The 23,939-nt window shown below is 35.5% G+C and overlaps 1 protein-coding gene and 1 pseudogene across 1 annotated transcript in view; both read left to right on the plus strand.

Annotated features, from left to right (window-relative positions):
- Positions 1-22,364, plus strand: part of GUCY1A2 (guanylate cyclase 1 soluble subunit alpha 2) — a 428,733-nt gene extending 406,369 nt beyond the window's left edge. Inside the window, exon 10 of the mRNA XM_057552036.1 lies at positions 21,873-22,364. Coding sequence (XP_057408019.1) covers positions 21,873-22,080 — 208 coding nt within the window. The 3' untranslated portion in view covers positions 22,081-22,364. The remainder of the gene's footprint in view (positions 1-21,872) is intronic.
- On the plus strand, positions 2,719-3,763 carry LOC103006018 (HIG1 domain family member 1A, mitochondrial-like; annotated as a pseudogene).
- Positions 22,365-23,939: the final 1,575 nt, after the last annotated feature.

A 23,939-nucleotide genomic window follows, 5' to 3' on the forward strand; every position in this document is an offset into this window, starting at 1 on the left:
TCTTAAATTTACCAAGGCTTGATTTATGATCCAAGATATGATCTATCCTGGAGAATGTTCCATGAGCACTTGAGAAGAATGTGTATTCTGTTGTTTTTGGATGGAATGACATATAAATATCAATTAGGCCCATCTTGTTTAAAGTATCATTTAAAGCTTGTGTTTCCTTATTTATTTTCATTTTGGATGAACTGTCCATTGGTGAAAGTGGGGTGTTAAAATCCCCTACTATGATTGTGTTACTGTGGATTTCCCCTTTTATGGCTCTTAGTATTTGCCTTACGTACTGAGGTGCTCCTATGTTGGGTGCATAAATATTTACAATTGTTACATCTTCTTCTTGGATTGATCCCCTGATCATTATGTAGTGTCCTCTTTTGTCTCTTGTAATAGTCTTTCTTTTAAAGTCTATGTTGTCTGGTAGGAGAATTGCTACTCCAGGTTTGTTTTGATTTCCATTTGCATGGAATATCTTTTTCCATCCCCTCACTTTCAGTCTGTATGTGTCCCTAGGTCTGAAGTGGGTCTCCTGTAGACAGCATATATACGGTCTTGTTTTTGTATCCATTCAACCAGTCTATCTTTTGGTTGGAGCATTTAATCCATTTACATTTAAGGTAATTATCAATATCTATGTTCCTATTACCATTTTGTTAATTGTTTTGGGTTTGTTATTTTAGGTCTTTTCCTTCTCTTGTGTTTCCTGCCTAGAGAAGTTCCTTTAGCATTTGTTGTAAAACTGGTTTTGTGGTACTGAATTCTCTTAGCTTTTGCTTGTCTGTAAAGGTTTTAATTTCTCCAACAAATCTGAACGAGATCCTTGCTTGGTAGAGTAATCTTGGTTGTAGGTTTTTCCCTTTCATTACTTTAAATATGTCCTGCCACTGCCTTCTGCCTTGCAGCGTTTCTGCTGAAAGATCAGCTGTTAACCTTATGGGGATTCCCTTTTATGTTATTTGTTGTTTTCCCTTGCTGCTTTTAATATTTTTTCTTTTTATTGAATTTTTGATAATTTGATTTTTACATGTCTTGTCATGTTTCTCCTTGGATTTATCCTGTATGGGACTCTCTGTGCTTCCAGGACTTGATTAACTATTTCCTTTCCCATATTAGGGAATTTTTCAACTATAATCTCTTCAAATATTTTCTCAGTCCTGTTTTTTTCTCTTTTTCTTCTGGGACCCCTATAATTCGAATGTTGGTGTGTTTAATGTTGTCCCAGAGGTCTCTGAGACTGTCCTCAATTCTTTTCATTCTTTTTTCTTCATTCTGCTCTGCAGTAATTATTTCCACTATTTTATGTTCCAGGTCGCTTATCTGTTCTTCTGCCCCAGTTATTCTGCTATTGATCCCGTCTAGAGAATTTTTAATTTCCTTTATTGTGTTCATTCACTGTTTGTTTGCTGCTTAGTTCTTCTGGTCCTTGTTAAACGTTTCTTGTATTTTCTCCATTCTATTTCCAAGATTTTAGATCATCTTTACTATCATTATTCTCAATTCTTTTTCAGGTAGACTGCCTATTTCCTCTTCATTTGTTAGGTCTGGTGGGTTTTTGCCTTGCTCCTTCATCTGCTGTGTGTTTCTCTGTCTTCTCATTTTGCTTAACTTACTGTGTTTGAGGTCTCCTTTTCACAGCCTGCAGGTTCTTAGTTCCCATTGTTTTTGGTGTCTGTCCCCAGTGGCTAAGGTTGGTTCAGTGGGTTGTGTAGGCTTCCTGGTGGAGGGGACTAGTGCCTGTGTTCTGGTGGATGAGGCTGGATCTTGTCTTTCTGGTGGGCAGGTCCAAGTCTGGTGGTGTGTTTTGGGGTGTCTGTGGCCTTATTATGATTTTAGGTAGCCTCTCTGCTAATGGACGGGGTTGTGTTTCTGTCTTGCTAGTTGTTCGGCATAGGGTGTCCAGCACTGTATCTTGCTGGTCGTTGAGTGGAGCTGGGTCCTGGCGTTGAGATGGAAATCTCTGGGAGATTTTCACTGTTTGATATTACGTGGAGCTGGGCGGTCTCTTGTGGACCAGTGTCCTGAACTTGGCTTTCCCACCTCAGAGGAACAGCCCTGATGTCTGGCTGGAGCACCAAGAGCCTGTAATCCACACAGCTCAGAATAAAAGGAGAAAAAAATAAAGAAAGAAAAAAGATTAAAGAAAAGAAAAGAAAGTAAAATAAAATAAAATAAATTTATTAAAATAAAAAATAATTATTTAATAAAATTAAAATTAAAAAGAAAGAAAGAAAGATAGAAGAGAGCAACCAAACCAAAATAACAAATCCACCAATGATAACAAGTGCTAAAAACTATACTAAAAATAAAAATTTAAAAAAAAGAGGACAGACAGAACCCTAGGATAAATGGTAAAGGCAAAGCTATACAGACAAAATCACACACAGAAGTATACACATACACACTCACAAAAAGAGAAAAAGGGGAAAAGTCCACCTACTCAATTTGGGATAATTTGCTGTCTATTCAGGTATTCCACAGATGCAGGGTACATCAAGTTGATTGTGTAGATTTAATTCACTGCTCCTCAGCCTGCTGGGAGAAATTTCCCTTTCTCTTCTTTGTTCGCACAGCTCCTGGAGTTCAGCTTTGGATTTGGCCCCGCCTCTGCTTGTAGGTCGCCTGAGGGCGTCTCTTCTTTGCTCAGACAGGATGGGGTTAAAGGAGCAGCTGATTTGGGGGCTCTGGCTCATTCAGGCCGGGGGGAGGGAGGGATACAGAATGCAGGACGAGCCTGTGGTGGCAGAGGCCAGTGTGACGTTGAACCAGCATGAGGCACACCGTGTGTTCTCCCGGGGAAGTTGTCCCTGGATCACGGGACCCTGCAGTGGCGGGCTGCACAGGCTCCCAGGAGAGGCGATGTGGATAGTTACTTGTGCTTGCACACAGGCTTCTTGGTGGCTGCAGCTGCAGCCTTAGTGTCTCATGCCCGTCTCTGGGGTCCGTGCTGATAGCCGTGGCTCACGCCCATCTCTGGAGCTCCTTTAAGTGTCGCTCTTAATCCCCTCTCCTCGTTTACCAGGAAACAAAGAGGCAAAAAAAGTCTCTTTCCTCTTTGGCAGCTCCAGACTTTTTCTTGGACTCCCTCCCGGCTGGCTGTGGTGCACTAGCCCCTTCAGGCTGTGTTCACACAGCCAACCCCAGTCCTCTCCCTGCATCCTATAGGCTTAGGATCATCACGTTTTCATTGTATTTTGTTTCTATGTATTTGTTTATTTCTTCTTTGATGTCTTCAGTGATCTCTTGGTTATTTAGCAGCACACTGTTCAGCCTCCATGTATTTGTGGCTTTTACAGTTTTTTCCTGTAATTGATTTCTAATCTCATAGCATTGTGGTTGGAAAAGATGATTGATAAGATTTCAATTTTCTTAAATTTTCCAAGGCTTGATTTGTGATCCAAGATGTGATCTCTTCTGGAGAACAGAACCAGAGAATTTAAGTGACTTAAAGAAGTCCTGTAGTTCTCAAAAGAGTCTTCAATCACTGTCTACCTACACAGATGTTTCTCTTTCTTCATTTGATGAAGATCATGGATGTAAATTTATTTGAATAGCCAGAGGGGCACCATTTGTCCCCATTGGAATGGCAGGTTTTGTAGCAATCATTGTGTATGAATTATATAAATTGAAGAGAAGGGAAAATACTAAAATGTCCATTCACCTGATTCACATGTGCCTGGCAACCCAAGGCTTTGTTGCAGGAGCAATGACTCCTGGTATGGACTATTCTATGTATCAGGAATTCTGGCCAAAAGCTAAACCTTAGAAGAGATGCTGTCTTGGTCTGGTTGATAGTGCTTGCTTTAGTCAGACATCTCATATTGAGGTTTTTTTTTGTTTTTTGTTTTAAAGAGACTAAGAGAGAACTAAAGTATTTCATACAAAACGACAGTATGTAAACTAAATGTATGCACTAATGAGGTTATATATTTATGTTGAAAATAAATTGTTGAGTGGGTGAGACAATAACATGTTAATTTGAAACTGGTTTCTTTTTTTGCAGGTTTCATTTGCCTGGTCACGAAATTATTGGTGACTAGCTCATTAACTATGTCATTCAGAGGAGTCAAATTAGCACAAAAGAAACATGTCACTTTTACATGCACATGATAATGGTAAAATGTCCACCTTCTTAAGCTCTCCTCATGAAATTAGTTCTAAAGAAGAGAACGAGCCAATCGTAAAATACTCCTAGCTGTTACAAAATATCACAGGCTTTTGATGTTACATAGGAATCCTATTTGCTTTATGGTCTTCAGGTTTTAGGACTGGTTGGCTCTTGAAGAACCCTTTCAGAACAATGCATAGAATATAATATTATAATATAAGCCTCCCCACACTGACAAGTTGTGTGCGTTTAAACCAAACATGAAAAGCTGATAACAGAGCTGCTTAGAAGTAGTATTTATTTCAGGATCATACTTTAAATATGAGAATAACTTAATTATGGATCCTAGTTTTGCTCTTTTGTTATTGAAGAATTTTATTTGCTGCTGCTGTTTTAGAATAATTTTTAAATGTCATCTTCAAGCAGAAATATGTATTTTAAGTGCTAATGAAAAGATAAATGGAAAACACTTTTTAAAGTGTGTATGGTATGTTTATTTTCTAAGAATTTTAAATGTTAAACTAAATAAATTATCTATAATGGAAGTGATTAATGATTTTTGAGCAAGTTGATTTGGTCAGACATTTTATACAAACTTTGGTATACTACAGAATACGTTATTGCATTTGTGAAGTTCTCTCATCTAACCTGAATTTATATTCTGTGGTGATAACATGGGGAATGTAATGTTACTAAAATGTGAAAACTTTAAAAGAAAAATATGGAAGAATGAGGAGGAGAAGGGTTAAACTCTTGAAGAAAAGAAAAAAGCTCACTATTTTTATTTCTAGCTCCTAAATATTTTCTTCAGGCTGATTTGCCTTCTTTGGGACTGAAGTCATTATAACTTTCTATGTCCTCCTTACAATGATCTAGGCTGATTCTACTTATGATTGGTTCAGGAATACATCAAATAGAGAACACAGAATTCTTTAAAATTGTTTCGCATCTAATATTTTAATAATGAAGTCAATGAAGTATTGTTCATTTTAAAAATGTGCATATTTTTTTTCCTTCCACTCCACCCTTTGTCTTTTATACAGAAAGACTAGTGTGATATTGGACTTATTTTTTAAAAATAATTTTGATCAAAGGAATAAAAAATGTGAAGAAATTATTTAATTATTAAGAACTGATTACAGTTATCTTTTCTAATCTCTCATTTGCCACCTCTTTTTGAAATTTTGCCTGTAGACATGTAACTCTTCTTAGTGTTTTTAATTTTAACTCTCTTTGGTTTTTAGTGTGTTAAATGGAGGTTTTAGGCTATTAAAGCTGAAAATTGACAATGTCCACAGAAACCAATGTAGCAGAATTACCTTTAGCTATTCAGTATCCTAAAATTAAGAATTTTTTTTTGTTTTTTTTTTTAACATCTTTATTGAAGTATAATTGCCTTACAATGGTGTGTTAGCTTCTGCTTTATAACAAAGTGAATCAGTTATACATATAAAATATGTTCCCACATCTCTTCCCTCTTGCATCTCCCTCCCTCCCACCCTCCCCATCCCACCCCTCTAGGTGGTCACAAAGCACAGAGCTGATCTCCCTGTGCTATGCGGCTGCTTCCCACTAGCTATCTATTTTACATTTGGTAGTGTATATATGTCCATGACACTCTCTCACCCTGTCACATCTCACCCCACCCCCTCCCCATATCCTCAGGTCCCTTCTCTAGTAGGTCTGTGTCTTTATTCCCGTCTTGCCACTAGGTTCTTCATGACCTTTTTTTTTTTTTTCCTTAGATTCCGTATATATGTGTTAGCATACTGTATTTGTTTTTCTCTTTCTGACTTACTTCACTCTGTATGACAGACTCTAACTCCATCCACCTCATTACAAATACCTCCATTTCATTTCTTTTTATGGCTGAGTAATATTCCATTGTATATATGTGCCACATCTTCTTTATCCATTCATCTGTCGATGGACATTTAGGTTGCTTCTATGTCCTGGCTATTGTAAATAGAGCTGCAATGAATATTTTGGTACATGACTCTTTTTGAACTATGGTTTTCTCAGGGTATATGCCCAGTAGTGGGATTGCTGGGTCGTATGGTAGTTCTATAAAATTAAGAATTTAAGAAGCGTTTGTTTTGCCATCCAAATAAGAAACACATACCAGAATGTGCACTCCCTAGCAAGCACCAGGCACACAGACTGTGGAATTTATAGTAAGCATACTTTGCTATCAATACTTAAAACAAGGTGGTTGCAAAAAGAAATGAGCCAGGGTGTCACAGAGAGCCTCTATGCCTCTCTTCCTTATACTTCTCAGGGACATATAGGGAAACTGTCCCTTTTTGAAAACTTGTCCATTAACTTGAATTTTAAAACCCACAAACATGATTCTATAAAATTGCTACAAAATCTGTAACTTAAAATGTTTGTAACGTTAAAATGCATACAGATTTGGTGAGCTCCTTCTGTTTATTTCATAATAAGCCAGATTCTTATTTTCCTTATTTGGACAGGTGTGTTATTTCCAAAGAATGAATCATTGAATTTCAAGGGATTTTAGGCTGTCTGACTCAATAACTATAGTTTTATTGGGCCTATCTTCAAACTGTATCAGATTTTGGAGCAGTGAAGCATAAAGCAGAAATACAGAGCAGAACTTATTTTATTCCACTCAGATGGAAAGAAGAAGGTGAATAGGAAAAACTGAGAACTACAGAACACTTAGAAAACCACAAAGAATTTTTATCTTTTTTTCATTTTCTTTTCTCAGAGCTGTTATCCTTCTCCATCACTCAAAGACATAGTGTCTAATGCCATCATAACAGAGTCCAAATGCATTCCTTAGCAAAAAGATATTCAGGTAATTAGCAACAGTAGAAAATTCTAATTTAACGTTGCAGATTGAACACCTGGGTTTTCATTAATCTTTTCTGAAATAGTAGGAAAATGATAGTAAAAATATAAAGCAAGTATAATCCTCTCTCAACATATACATACAAAGAAGGGAAAAGGAGTTAAAAATGAAAGAGAGCAAGATGAAAAGTGTATACTTTAGTGGTATTTGGCTTAGTACAGAGGGGAACAATGACATCTCAAGTCTTACAGAGGAAGGTACAGATAAGAAACAAGCTTATATACTCTAACTCTAAATATCAGCCTATTCAGAAAAAGAGAGAAACTAATTAGAGGATTAATTTACAAAGTCCAACACATAACTGAGAGAAATTTCAGAAAAAGTACAAGAAGTAGAAACAACCCCAAGTATTTTAAGATGGAAAAGATTTAATACAGTGAATGATATGCTTACAGAACCATGAAAGGGGGAAAAAGAGCAGATTCTAAACTGGGTATCTTGAAGTGATGCCAGCAAATATAAAACTGGCTAGTTAAGCCTCTGATGTCACTACTGGAGTTATAATGTTCTAGGTCTGGAGCCATGGCCACAGCCATACTAAGCTTTGAATCTCAGGAAGCTGAAAAGTGGTTGCCTAAATGTTCATTCCAGCGATTAGGAGGTTGGGTGAAAAAGTCACCACTACTGGGCCATTTTCCTGATACTCAGGAAACTAGAAACTGGAGCCTTCTTCTGCAAAATTCTAATCTGATAGCCAGGGTTAATAGTCAGTTGCCAAAAGAAAATGGAATCAACTTAACTTCTGACATTCAAATCTTGAACGAGTGACTCTAATTGTAGGAACCTAATAATCACTCAGAAACTTAGTTGTGAGGAATTTGAAAAATGTAGTTTCTAGCTGGGTAGCCATGTGCTCATCTAAAACTCTATTATTTAGTAAGAATAAATTTGGAAGGGACAAATAACTCTAGAAGTATACAATAGTTTATTTTCCTTGAGATATTGAATGAAAATGGCTCTAAATTTGATCAGGTGAAACAGGGGGACTAAGTAACAGCCTATATACTGAACAGTGAGATTCCCAGCTCATTTCCTCCATTTAACTTCCAGAATGCTGGAAGCCAGGTTTAATGCCACAGGCATGATTGGAACATTGTTACTTGGACAAATTAGCCCAAGGGAAGAATGCTAAATGTATTGATATTTGGGAGCCCTAATGAAATGCCCAAAAGAAACCCACAATTTTATAAAATCTTGCCACACATAAAGCTTCCAATCAGATTGTACTGCATCACAGTTAAGTAAAAGGGACTTCCAATGATATTAGTCACTTTTGAATGCCTTTAATATGAAAGAGAAAGACCAAAATAAGCAGGCAAACAACAACAACCAAAAAAAAAAAAAAATCCCAACAACAAGTAGTCAATAAGCATTTGGAGGAAATGGAGGCAATATAGAGAACAGAAGAAAATCAAAAAGGACGATTAATATTGTCATAGATTTAAGATTGTAAGTAAGAACAAAACACTTAAAAAAATGAAACAATCATATAACAAATACGAGCTCTTGGAAATTAAAAATATGATATCTGAAGTTTTAAAATTGTTTTAAAATCCTTGTGAGGATTACAAGATAATATTAGAGGAAATCATGCAGAAAGTAGAATAGAAAAATGAGCAAGTAAATCACAGAGAAAAGAAAACAAACTGGAGGATCAATTTACCAAGTCCAATATATAACTAAGCAGAAATCCAGAAAGAAAAATACAGAATAAATGTAAAAAATTATCAATGAAATACCAAAAAATTCTCAGAACTGAAAGATATAACTTTGTATATCAAAAGCTTCCACTAATGGTCATTTTAATGAATAAAAAATGCATTGAGACACCATTATCATTAATTTGTATAAAACCAGAGACAGAAAGATGATGATGATGATAAAAGAGAGAGAGAAAGAGAGAGAGACTGACAGAAAGTTTATACCCACCGGAATAGAAAATGGAATGACACCTGACTTTTTAGCAGCAAAATATTGAGGAGAAAATAATTTCCAATCAAGAATTTAATGATGCATCAAACTAATCAAGTTGAGAAGAGAATGAAATAAAGACATTTCAGATATTCAGTCTTCAAAAAGTCACTATCCTCATATGCTTTCTTGGCCTCAGCTCTGCAAAATGCCTCATATATTATTGTCTCTTGCCTTGGTCTTAATGAATTCTTCGGTGAGCAGTAGCATGGAAATGAATAGACAAGTTTGTGATTACTGTGGTAGATAGCATTCTGAGTTGTTGCTCTCTTATAACTTTGCATATTACACAGGTCTTTTTAGTTGTTGAAACAAAGAAAAGGTTTTCCAATCTTGCATGATGATTTCAAACATGCAGATGTTAGAGGACTGCACATCTAGTTGGTCACTATTAGAGACTGGAAATACATCTATTAATTTCAGCAAGGTTTGTTTTGTCTAGGGAGTTACCCCTGACATCAACTCAGCTAAAACAAACAAACAAATAAACAAAAAACACTTTATGAAAAGACATTTTCAGCAAAAATAAAAGTTCCTTCTTTCCATCTCAGTCCTCTCCTGCCCCATAACTATTACAATCAAAACTAGCAATGCATTTGTTCAGCACCTAGCTCTTAGAAGGCATTTAGGAACTAACTGTTGACCAGCTAACTGCTGAACTCATTGACCAGAAGACTGCATGAAGGTAAAGCCTGGTTTAAGAATTGTATTACTGGTTATCTTTCCTAATTCTACAGTCTTGGAGTAGTATGAGAAATGCACATAGCAACCAGGCCTAAAGGCCTCCCTAATTAACAATCAAATCAAAGTATAGATTTGGAGAAAAAGGAATAGAGTAATAAAAGATCAAATTCTAACCTAAGCCATTAGTTTAGAATAATAAGCCATTAGGTTAGAATAATATATAACCATCAACCTGTATATATGACAATTATACATATGTCATATATATGTATATATGACAACCTGTATATATGACAATGAAGTATGATCTGAAGAAGACAATAAATCCTAGAATAGGATGCCTGAAATGTCATGGTTACAACTTGATTACTTTTTCAAAACTCTGGATCTTGTGTTAAAATGGAAATTACATTTAGGTCATTTGTACCTCAGTGTGATTTAGTTTCAGGTCCTTTTCCAAGACAGAATACAGGAGAGCACAATGCTTAGTGAAAACAAGGGGGAATGGGCATTCAGACAAGAGCTGAAGGAATCAGAGAACAGCTTCGTTGCACAGCAGTGAGGGAGCAGCTTCATGGACCTCCGTGGAGGTCCGTGGCATGCTTGAGGGCCATCCGATGATCTGTAGAAGCAGTTAATTTTCATCTTGAAAATCGATTTGTAGAAAAAAACTCTGTTGAGAAGAGGAAAGGTGACAGGCAGGTAAACTAGGATTTGTGTGGCTTCTGAACACTTGTTAAACATGTTGAAATTCCCAAGTTGTATATCAACCACTTAGGGATTAGAGCTGGAGATTAATTTAGATTTATGTAGAATTTAAGCTTCCATATCAGTCCTGAGTTGCTGAAGAAATGGACTGCTAGGCAAAGCTTTAGAGCCAGCCCAGGGACTTGGACTTAATAAAGCATATCAGAAGGGTCAGAAGTTCTGAGGTGATCAGTGTATAAATTCTTAATCCCTGTATACACATTTGATCATTTATTTATCACATGACTCATCATGACCAGGTGTGCTGTGTGAAATGTTTCCCCCGACCTCCTGCACAGACCCGCCAGTAATTCATTCAGATTTTCCTATTGGAAATCATCTGAATATTGCACTTCAGTATTTATATATACAAAACTTGCTAAATACTGGGTATCATAGGAGCTTGGATCAATTTATCCTTATGTGCTCTCATTTTTATAATTAAAATTTAAAACTGTATTTAGTTTATTAATACCAAAACATATACTTATAAAAGAATAAAACTCCATAAAAGTTGATGCATTTGTATTTTAGCACAGTATATATGAGATGAATTTAAAATGTCAAGAAATTAATTCATTATTAAAAGTTTCCTCCCAGACAAAGTCCAGTGAATTATTTAAGTTGTGGCATCCAAAGCCACTACTACACCCTCTTTCAGTCATTTACAAGGGCTTTCATAGAAGTTTTCCCAATTTTATTATTCATTGTCATAAAAATCTCAATTATAGCAAAATACAAAGACCTTGGTAAGGCAAACAAACTGTAAAGATAGCAAAATTAGGGGGCTTAACATGTAGGAATAGAGAAATGCAGTTTATCTAGAATCCTGTTTGTTGATAATGGGCCTTTAAGGAAACTTGTTGGAAAGATTGAGCTTATGGCTCTATTTTATAATTGGTGGAAGTGAACTTTATTGCTCTGGTTCTAGAATTTTGTACTAAGATCCACAGTAATCATTTCTCCCTTTACCCTACAGAATTTCCTCCTTTGGATTTTATCATATGTTGTACCATATGCTGGCTTGTATTCTTAATTTGTATCATCAGTATTTCTTGCCCTTTAAATTTTATATTAACATATTCTATGCATGTCCACTTACTCTCTTCCATTCAGAGGACTATTTCATCATGTCACAAGCACTCAACAAGTGTCTATTGATTGATTGGCATCATTGATACCCACATGTTGCACATTGATGACTGTTCTGAGCTAAGAAAAATTATTCTGGAATTCAATGCTAAATTAAACTATTGTTTAGGGAATTTTACATTTTTTTCTTCTGAAGTAACTGATTGTATATTATATGTAAAGACAATCAACATCTATAAAAACAAAAAAAAGCAAACAGGACTAAAATGACTTCCATTCTGATTGTCATTAAGGCTTATCTACATCTCAGTTTAGTTATTTTGTGATGTAAAGCTATCTTAAAGAGAAGTGACCAAGATGGTAGAGTAAGAAGACCCTGAGCTCACCTCCTTCTATGGGCACACCAAAATTACAACTATTTACAGAGCAAGTATTGATGAGAACAACATGAAGACTAGCAGAGAATATTTTATACAATTAAAGCTATGAAAAATGAACCACAATGATATGGATAGAAGGGACAGAGATGCACTGTAATCAAGACCCATACCCCTAGGTAGGTGACCCAGAAAAGGGAGGATATTTACAATTGCAGAGTTTCTCCCCAAGGAGCAAGGGATCCAAGCCCAACATTGGGCTCCCAAACTCCATATGGGCTTCTCAGTCCAGGGGTCCTACACTTGGAAGACAAACCCCCAGAATGTTTGGCTTTGAAGAGCAATGGGGCTTACTTTTGGGAGAGACAGAGGGCTGTAGAAATAGAGACACCATATTTAAAGGGTTCATACAAAATCACATGCTCTGGGACCCAGGGCAAAAGCAGTAATTTGAAAGGACCCATTTGCTCTTCTTGGAGAGCTTCCAAGAGAAGTAGGAGACACCTGGGACTCTATCTACTACAAGGACACTGGTGGTTCTGACCAGTACCATTTTGGAATATTCCCTCTAGCTTTTAACCACTGGGACTCAGCCAGTCAGCACCAGTTCTGGGAAGCCAAAGGCCAAACAGCTATCTGTGTGGGGATAAAATCTCACTCATCATCAAGTCGGCTGCTCTGAGCTCCAGCTGCCCTGGGACATGGTTCCACCCAACAGTAGGATGACACCAGCCTCAGGTCACCCTGGGCCCTGGCCCACCCAACAACAGGCAGATGCAAGCCCAGGACCACTGCAGCCTTACAACCACCTGTTTCAACCTGACCCACCCACCAGCAGGTTGGCACCAGCACCAGACTCAAGATCTGCTGAACACTGTCCTGCCCATCAGTGGGTCAAAATTAGTTTCTGGACACTTTGGTGCCCTCAGTCAACTACCCTAGGATCTGGCCCCTCCCAGCAGCAGGTTGACACCAGCTATGGGGCCTTTAACCCTCCAGCCAGCCACCACAGGACATTGTCTCACCCACCAGTGGGCCGGCACTAGCCCCAGGAATACCCAGGGTTCTGTATCCAGCTGGTTCATAACCCAGCCCTGCCACCAGCAGACCAGTACTAGGAATGGAAGTTCCCAGTTGGTGCAGCCATTCATGCCAGGACCCAGCCCTATCTACCAGTGGCCTACAGCTTTTACCCTAGTCAGAATCTGGCAACCAACTGGACCTGGGGCCAGCCATGTCTACCAGCACACCCACAGTAGTCAGTCTACCACAACAGAAGGGCCCATGTAGCCCACATAGAGAGCACCCCTAGAGCATATAGCTCTGGTAACCAAAGGGAAGTGTGCTGCTGGGCCCCATATGTCATCTCCTACATAAGACCACTTCTCCAAGATTGAGAAACATAACCAATCTACCAAATATGTAAAAATAAAAACGGAGAAATAGGCAAAACTAGGCAAAAGAGGAATATGTTCCAGAGGAAAGAGAAATATAAAAACCCAGAGGAACTAAATGAAGTTCAAGATAAGGAATCTACCTGAAAAAGAGTTCAAGGTAATGATCATAAAGATGTTCAAAGAACAGGGGAGAAAAATGAACGAAAAAAGTAAGAAGTTAGAAGTTTTCAACAAAGAGTAAGGAAATATGAAGAAGAATGAAACAAACCCGAAGAATACAATAACTGAAATAAAAATACACAAGGAGAAATCAAGAGTAGATTAGATGATACAGACAAATGAGTCAGTGGACTGGAAGACAGAGTAGTGGAAATCACTCATGATGAACAGAAAAAGAATTTTTTAAAAAGAAGAGAGCTTAAGAGACCTCAGTGACAACATCAAGCATATTATTAACATTATAGGGGTCCAAGTAGAAGAAGAGAGAGAGAAACAGGCAGAGAATACATATGAAGAACTAATAACTGAAAACTTCCCTAACCTAGGAAAGTCAACAGACATCCAGGTCCAAGAAACACAGAAAGTCACAAACAAGATCAACACAAAGAGGACCAGACCAAGACACACTGTAATTAAAATAGCAAAAATTAAAGATAAAGAACATTAAAGCAGCAAGGGAAAAGCAACGTGTTATGTACAAGGAAATTCCCATAAGACTATCAGCTGACTCTGCAGGCCAGAAGGGTGTGGCATGATATATTTAAAGTGATGAAAGGAAAAAGCCTGCAACCAAGAATACTCTACCTGGCAAGCTCTTTTCAGATTTGATGGAGAAATCAAAAGGTTTACAGACAATAAAAAGCTAAAAAAGTTCAACACCAAAAACCAGTTTTACAAGAAATGCTAAAGGACCTTCTCTAAGCAGAAGAGAAGAGGTCAAAACTAGAAACATGAAAATTACAAAGAGAAAAATCTCATTGGAAAAGGCAAATATACCATAAAGGTAGTAAATCAACTATGTATAAAACAAGAAGGTTAAAAGACAAAAGTAATAAAACCAAACTGTATGCATAATAATAAGTAGTTAAGGGATACACAAAAAAAATTGATGTAAAATATGTTTGAAACAGTGAATGTGGGGGAGAAAAATTCAGGGTTGGTAAGATGTGTTTGAACTTAGAGATCAATAATGTAATATAATCATGTATGTATATTTTGCTATATATAAACCTCATGGTAATCACAAACCAAAGATCTATATAGATACATAAACACAAAAAAGAGAAAGGAATCCAAACATTAAAGATAATCATCAAATCACAAGGGAAGAAAGCAAAGAAGAAAAATGGAACAAAAAAGAACTACAAAAACTACCCCAAACCAATTAATGAAATGGTAATAAGTACAAACCTATCAATAATTACTACACATGTAAATGGACTATGTGCTCCAAAGAAAAGACATACAGTGGCTGAATGGATACATATATGTTGCCTTCAGGATACTCAATTCACATCTGAAGATACACACAGACCAAAAGTGAGGGGGTGGGAAAAGATATTCCATGCAAATTGAAATGAAAAAAAGAAAAAAGCCAGGGTAGCAATACTTATATCAGACAAAATGACTTTAAAACAAAGACTTTAACAGGAGACAAATTAATATATCACTTAATGATCAAGAAGAAGATCTAAAGATTGTAAATATATATACCCAATGTAAGAGCATTTAAATATGCATAAAGCAAATATTAACACACATAAAGGGAGAAATTGACAGGAACACAATAATAGTAGGGGACTTCAACACCTCACTTACATCAATGGGCAGATTATCCAGACAGAAAATCAATATGGAAACACTGGCCTTAAATGACACATTATGCTTGATAGGCTTAATGGATGTATATTGAAAATTTCATCCAAAAGCAGCATAATACATATTCTTTTCAAGTGCACATGGAACATTCTCTAGGATAGATCACACGGGCTAGGCCACAAAACAAGTCTCAGTAAATTTAAGGAAAATGAAATCAGATTAAGGATGTTTTTTGTTTTGGTATAAGAAGGGAAGTCAACTATAAGAATAAAAACTGCAAAGATCACAAACATGTGGAAGGTAAGCAATATGCTACTAAACAACTGATGGGTCACTCAAGATATCAATAAGAAAATCAAAAAATACTTTGAGACAAATGAAAATGGAAACATAACAGTTCAAAATCTATGGGATGGGGCAAAAAGCAGTTCTTAAAGAGAATTTTATAGCAATACAAGCCTACCACAGGGAACAAGAAATATCTCAAATAAATAATCTAATCTCACACCTGAAGGAACTAGAAAAAGAAGTACAAATAAAACCCAAAATTAGTAGAAGGAAGGAAATCATATAGATCAGAGCAGAAATAAAGGAAATAGAGAATTTTTAAAAAACCAATAGATCAGTGAAAATGAGATATGAACTTTTGATAAGATAAACAACATTGATAAACATTTAGCCAAACTAAAAAAGATAGCCCAAATCAATGAAATCTGAAATGTAAAAGAGTAAGTTACAACCAACACCACAGAATTACAAAGGATCATAAGACATTACTGCAAACAATTATACATCAAATAAATGGACAACCTAGAAAAAATGGAAAAATTCCTAGAAATGTATAATTTTCCAAGACTGAACCAAGAAGAAATAGAAAATATGAACAGAACAATTACCAGGAATGAAGTTGAATCAGTAATTTTAAAACTCCCATCAAATAAAAGTGCAGAATCAGATGGACTCAGAGTTGAATTCTACCAAATATTTAAAGAAGCATCAACACCTAATCTTCTCAAACTATTACCAAAAAGTTGAAGAGCAAGGAATACTTCTGAACTCATTCTATGAGGCCAGCATCAGCCTGTTACCAAAACCAAACAAAGACATCACAAAAAAGAGAAAATTATAGGCCAGTATCAACGATGAACATGGATGTAAAAACCCTCAACAAAACATTAGCAAACTGAAGTCAACAATACCTTAAAAGGATCATATACCATGATCAAGTGGGATATATCTCAGGGAATCAGGAATGGTTCAATATTTGCAAATCAAACTATGTGATAAAACACATTAACAAACTGAAGAATAAAAATTATATGATCTTTACAGTAAATGCAGAAAAAGCTTTTGGCAAAATTCAACATAGATTTGTGATAAAAGTTCTGAACAAAGTAGGTATAGAGGGGACATAGCTCAACATAATAAAGATCTTATATGACAAATCCAAGCCAACATTATATTCAATAATGAAAAGCTGAAAGCATTTCTTCCTGAACAAGACAAGTATGCCCACTCTCACCACTATTATACAGTACAGTATTTGAAGTCCTAGCCACAGAAATCAGACACACACACAAAAATTTTTTTAAAGAATCCAAGCTGGAAAAAAAGAAGAAAAATTGTCACCTTTGCAAATGACATGATACTATACATAGAAAATCCTAAAGATGCCACAAAAGAAAACTACTAGAACTTATCAATGAATTTGTTAATGTTGCAAGACACAAAATTAATATACAGAAATCAGTTGCATTTCTATACATTAAAAACAAACTGTCAGAAAGAGAAATTAATAAAACAAACCCATTTACAGTTGAATCAAAAAGAATAAAATAGTTAAGAATAAATCTAACTAAGGAGGAAAAAGACCCATACTCAGAAATCTATAAGACACTGAGAATAGAAATTGAAGATGACACAGATGGAAAGATATATAATGCTTATGGGTTGGAAGAACTGATATTGTTAAATGACAATGGTACTCAGGCAGTCTGCAGATTCAATGTAATTTCTATCAAAATACCAATGGCATTTTTCACAGAACTAGAACAAATAATTCTAAAATTTGTATGGAAATACAAAAGACCCAGAATAGCCAAAATAACTTTGAGAAAAAAGAACAAAGCTGGAGGTATCATGCTCCCTGATTTTAAACCATACTACAAAGCTACAGTAATTCAAAACAGTATGGTACTGGCAGAAAACAGACACAAAGGTCAATGGAACAGAATAAAGAGCCCAGAATTAAGCCCACAGTCATATGGTCAATTAATCTACAAAAAGAAGAATGAAAATACAATGTGGAAAAGATAAATGGTGTTGGGTAAACTGGACAGAAGAATCAAATTGGACTAATTTTTCACACCATATAAAAAGTAAAATCAAAATGGATTAAAGGCTTAAATATAAGACGTGAAATTGTAAAGCTTTTAGAAGAAGACTTAGCTAATATGCTTTTTGTCATTGGTTTTAGCAATACTTTTTTGGACATGTCTCCTTAGGCAAGGGAAACAAAAGCAAAAATAAACAAATGGGACTACATCAAACTAAAAAGTTTTGCACAACAAAGGAAACTATCAACAAAATTAAAAAGCTCTCTACTGAATGGGAGAAGATATTTGCAAACCACCTATCCAAAAAGGAGTTAATATCCAAAATATACAAAAACTCTTACAACGCAACATCAACAAAACAAAAACACAATTTAAAATCTGGGAGAGAACCTAGGTAGACATTTTTAAAGAAGACATACATATGGCCACCAGGCAAAGGAAAAGATGCTAATCATCAGGGAAATGCAAATAAAAATCACAATGAGATATCGCCTCACACCTGTCAGAATGGCTATTATCTAAATATCAACAAATGACAAGTGCTTCCAAGAATGTGGAGAAAATGGAACCCTAAATCACTGTTGGAGGGAATGTAAATTGGTGCAGCCATTATGGAAAACAGTATGGAAATTCCTTAAAAAATTAAAAATAGAACTATCAAATGACCCAGAAATTCCACTCCTGGATGTTTATCTGAAGAAAACAAAAACACTAATAAGAAAAGATTCATGCACCTCTATGTTCACTGCAGTTTTATTACAATAGCCAAAATATGGAAGCAACCTCAGTGCCCATCAATAAATGAATGGATAAAGAAGATATGGCATATGCATACAATGGAATATTACTCAGCCATAAAAAAGAATGAAATCTGCCATTTGGGACAGCATGGATGGACCTAGAAGGTATCATGCTATATGAAATGTCAGAGAGAGAAAGACAAATACTGTATGATTTCACTTTTATGTGCAAGCTAAAAAGCAGAACAAATGACTGAATATAACAAAACAAGACCAGCATTATGTATACTGTGAACAAACAGGTGGTTGCCAGAGAGGAGATTGTTGGGGGAAGGAGAAATAGTTGAAGGAGATTAAGATGCATAAACTTCTAGTTACAGAATAAATGAGTTATGGTTATGAAATGTACAGTGTGGGCAATATTGTCAATAATTATGTAATATCTTTGTATGATGACATATGGTAACTAGGCTTATCATGGTGATTATTTTGAAATGTATAGCAATATCAAATCACTACTGGGTATGACAGGAACTAACATAGTGTTTTAGGTCAACTATACTTCAAAAGTGAACAAACACAGAAAAAGAGAGCAGATTTGTGGTTACCAGAGGGGAGTGGGGGGAGCAGGAATTGGATGTAGTCAGAAGGTACAAACTAACAGTTATAAGGTAAATACGTACTGGGGATGTAATGTACAGCATGAAAAATGTAATTAGCACTGCTGTATGTTGTATATGAAAGTTGTTAAGAGAATAAACCCTAAGAGTTCTCATCACAAGGAAAAAAAATTTTCTGTTTCGTTAATTTTGTATTTATATGAGATGTTCACTAAACTTATTGTGGTAATTATTTCATGGTGTAAATCCAACCACTATATTGTTCACCTTAAACTTATACAGTGCTGTATGTCAATTACATCTCAATAACACTGGAAGAAAAAAAAACTATCTTAGTATAGCTTTATTATTTATCATAGTGCTAGGCTTGACTAGGAGTTAACAGGTCTGGACTCTCCTTTCAGAGCCAACACTGTCTTACTGCTCCCATTATCAAAGCACTCTATCTTACTCTGGACTCACTTTTACCCTCCATAAATTTGTCAGAGAAGAGCATGTTTAGACTTTGCATGGAGTTACATTATGTGGATAAGTGAGATAAGTTAATTGAAAGAATTTTGAAATGTTAGAATGAGACTCATTTACCTATATCCCAAGTTAATATAATCACTGTGTAATATTTTTAAAGGAATGGTCAATTGGAAGTTTTTAAAAAGGAAAAATTGCAATGAGATATCACCTCACACCTGTCATAATGGCTATTATCCAAATGTCAACAAATAACAAGTGCTTGCAATAATGTGGAGAAAATGGAACCCTCAGTCACTGTTGGTGGGAATGTGAATTGGTACAACCACTGTGGAGAACAGTATGGAGGTTCCTTAAATGACTAAAAATAGAACTACCATATAATCCAGCAATCCCACTCCTGGGCATATATCTGGAGAAAACCTTAGTTCAAAAAGATACATGCACCCTAATGTTCACTGAAGCATTATTTACAATAGGCAAGACATGGAAGCAACCTAATGTCCATCAAGAGAGGAATGGATAAAGAAGATGTGGAGATGTGGTACATATATAAAATGGAATAGCCATAAAAAAAGAATGAAATAATGCCATATGCAGCAACATGGATGGACTTAGAGATTATCATACTAAGTGAAGTCAGTCAGATACAGAAAGACAAACATCATATGATATCACTTATATGTGGACTCTAAAAAGATGATACAAATGAACTTATCTACAAAACAGAAACAGACTCACAGACTTCTAAAACAAACTTCTGGTTACCAAAGGAGAAAGATGGGGCAAGGGGATAAATTAGGAGTTTGAGATTAACATATATACACTACTATATATAAAATAGATAATCAGTGAGGACCTACTGTATAGCACAAGGAACTACTCAATATTCTATAATAACCAGTATGGGGAAAAGAATCTGAAAAAGAATGGATATATGCATATGTACAACTGAACTACTTTGCTGTACACCTGAAACTAACACAACATTGTAAATCAACTATACCCCAATATAAAATAAAAATTAAATTAAATAAATAAACTGAACAAGTAAGAATAAAATCTTTAAAAAATCTTTTACAAGGCAAAATACTACAACAGTCATTCATAAGGGTAAATATAGATTGCTCACATTATAAGAATTCTTAGTACTACCAACTGTTATTTTCAGATAATATTTTTATCCATTAAGAACTTTTGACAAGGAATGATTCTTTTTTTCTCTTTAGTGTAAAGATGATTATCATTGCTTGTGCAATGATCTTACATTTTTCAAACACTGTTTATTCTCCTTGCACTCACTGACTTTTTCACTTTGCCTTTTCTCTGTCATAATGGTTCCTTTCACCTCCAACCCATCTCTTATCCTGAATAACTTGGACCTGCTATTAACATTTACCTGTCTTAGGAAAATGAGTTGTTTTTAGGAAAAAAGTGATAGGTTTGGCTCCACTGTGCCTTCCAAATAAAGTCTAAACTTTTAGTTTTGGACTTCAAAAGTTTGTCTTAACCTACTGCTTCAGCCTTAACTCTCACTCTTACCTCATTCTATAATGGTATCCAATAGTTGGAAACATGTTGATCCTGATCATAATTCTCTTGTATCTAAACCTTTGATTATGTTGTTCTCCACATTCACTTATTGAAATTCTGCCCATCTTTAGTACCATCTCATCCATGAAGGTTTAGTGGTCATCCCACTGTAAACTTTTTCCCTCTCTGGACTTCAACACCTTTTTGGATTCACCTTTCTTATGGCATCTAGCCTATTGTTTTATATTACTTTTATATTACTGTGGCTTTTGTTTGCTTATTCAGTTTTTATTTTCTGTTTCTTTTATTCTCTGTGTCTATCTCTTTTGATAAAACTTTAAGCTTCTTAGCTTGTGTTCTACTTATTATATTCACAACAGAATCTAGGAGATTTTTCTAGGGCAATAAGAAGCAGCCCATAAAAGTTGTTGAATTAAATTGAACTTCTGGACCACTTTTTTAGGTACGGCTATCAAACTGAACATTTCATGGAACTGGACAAGAATAAATCTCCAGTATTAGTGTACTAGAAAATTGTCTTTAACTATGACTGGATGGGAAGAGTCAAGCTGTTTGACAAATAAATGCTAGTGAGTTTAGAAAATATGTATTGCTAGAAATCAGTAACCAGATATCACAGAAACATGGAATTATGACTGTTGTTCTACAAAGCTAAAAACTTGATTTATGTGTATGACACATAGGATTTAAATCTTATTGAGAGTCTACAAAACATTAAAGGAGTGCTCCAGAATTAGGCAGATTTTTAAAACAGAAAGAGTAAATCCTGCATGTTTGAATAAAAACTTGTATTATGCAGTTTCTTTAGCCTTTTGTTTAGGAAAAAAATCAACTTTGAACAAATATTTTCCAGTAGCACCAAGAACAACTTTGCTTTTTAAAAATTATTATTATAGCGTGAAGGTATTTTCTCCTGAGAAATAATATTTTCTAGTATTTGGAATGTAATGAAGGCCACATCTCTACAAAGAATGAAGGCATTTAATATGAGCTCAGTCATTGATAGGCTTCCCGAGTCTTTAAAATTTGTGTCCATTTTTTCTCATCTCCCCTGCCCATATGATTCACATTATATATTTTCTTCTTAGATTATTAAAACGAGAAGAAAGTTTCACATTCATTCCTCGGTCCCGTGAAGAGCTTCCAGACAACTTTCCAAAGGAAATCTCTGGGGTCTGCTATTTCCTGGAGGTAAGAACTGGTCCTAAGCAGCCAAAGCCTTCTCTTTCTTCATCGAGAATAAAAAAGGTTTCCTACAACATTGGCACAATGTTCCTCCGGGAGACAAGCCTCTGAGACCTGCTACAGATCAAAGACTCCTCCAAAAAGCACAAGCCCAGAACATGGGTCATGACAGGAGAATGGAAAGATTGTTCATCCTTCACTGCTCTCTGGAGGACAAACAGTGGAATTTCTGTTATGTCAGGCAATAATCCTAGAAAAAGGAGGGTGATGACTATCAACAAAAAACTGGAGGGCAAAGTGGAAATAAGATGTATCCATTCTTATGAGTGTTTTTGGTCATATATATATTGTGTATAATATATATATGTATTTTAATTAATTACAAGTGTGAGGCCCCTTTCAAAACTAACCAATAAATAGATTCCATGTTTTCTTGTTTGTCACACATACAGGTATCTTTCTCTATATATTTGTATCACTTTTGAGAGCCAGTTTTGATTATATATTCCTACATTTAGTGAGTGGGTATGAGAGGAATATTTTCTAATTTTGTTTTTCTGAACAGACATTTCATACATATATCATGGCAGTGTGGTAAACTCCCCAGCAGGAAAAACTGTAACTTGGCAAAATATTTTAGGGATATTACCTATTTTTATACATATCTCTTCTAGGTAATTTCACACAGCATTATTAGATTTTCACAATCTGCTACTGTATAGTTGGTATATTATGTAATTCCAACATATTAATAGAATATAGTTTCACTTATTTAGAGAGATAAGTGCTTAGATTGAAAATACACATAACCTAGGATTTCAGATGCTGAGAAAGCATAGTATATCTGCTTAGTAAATATAGCTTTTAGATTTGATTAATGCAGCATAGAATCCAGAGGAAATGGCATGTCCTAATAGCAAATGTATGTTTCTGTAACCAAGATTAAAGAAAGGTCTTTTTGCTATCTTCTAAGAAATATCAGTGAAAATAAAATGATTTGCTACATTGGACCCTTTCAACTTAGCACTTCTAAATATAGGTAGTTTTTACAATGTGCTAAATTCTAATAAACAGCATCCTACTAAATGACATGTAAGTCCACCCCCCTGCCCCTGTCACCTTCTTCAAAGGATGCTTCCTAAGGACTAACTGCCCCTCATGGGAACAAATCGCTAGATACTGGCATTAGTGAGAAAGAGGTGTAGGGTATTTTGCCAAGAAGGTTGTTTATTCTTTCATAATAAAAACAAGGAAAAAAAACTGTATTTTATGGATTTGAGATTTTTTTTAATGTTCTTCTGCAGTTTATTTGATGTGGCTTTTAAATTCAGTGAATCACCTTCATTAATACTGAAGTATGTCTAACCTTCAGACCTAGTAATCACCAAAGTTACAGATAGGTTTCCATTGCTTGTTCTGCTAAATGAAAACCTGTTCCCGTTAATTAACAGTGCATGAAAATATTATTACAGACTCACCCTGAAACACCCTGAGCACAGTGTGTCCAGAGTTTCTTATGTTGGATCAGATATAGAATCTAACTTTCTCTTGAGGTTAATGAGTTGGAAACATTTGTTTCCTTGAAACCTTGTGGTGGCCATTTTCTTACTCTGATAGGTATACTCATTGGTAGCTTATGCCTACTGAATACAATATATTTTTTCTGGTTAGGGATTTTGGCTGCATTAGAATTTAGTTATGAAATAACTCAGTTAAGGAACAGATTAACTAGTGTCCAATGTAGTCTGTGAGGATTAATTAGTGTTTTTAAGTTCTCTAAGTATACAGCTAGAAAATATTTCTAGATATGCAGATTATTTGTTATAATGGTGATCATTTTTATAATTGTTGAACTCTGTTCCCTCGCTGGGGCTTAAGAGGACACTAATGCAACACTTTGCATGTGGAAACAGGACCTAGACCTGAATCCTTGCCTGTCCCTCCCTTCCTTGGGTCTACGTTTCTGTTTT

Source organism: Balaenoptera acutorostrata, chromosome 9 (genome assembly GCF_949987535.1).
Source record: "Balaenoptera acutorostrata chromosome 9, mBalAcu1.1, whole genome shotgun sequence".
Lineage (NCBI taxonomy): Eukaryota > Metazoa > Chordata > Mammalia > Artiodactyla > Balaenopteridae > Balaenoptera > Balaenoptera acutorostrata.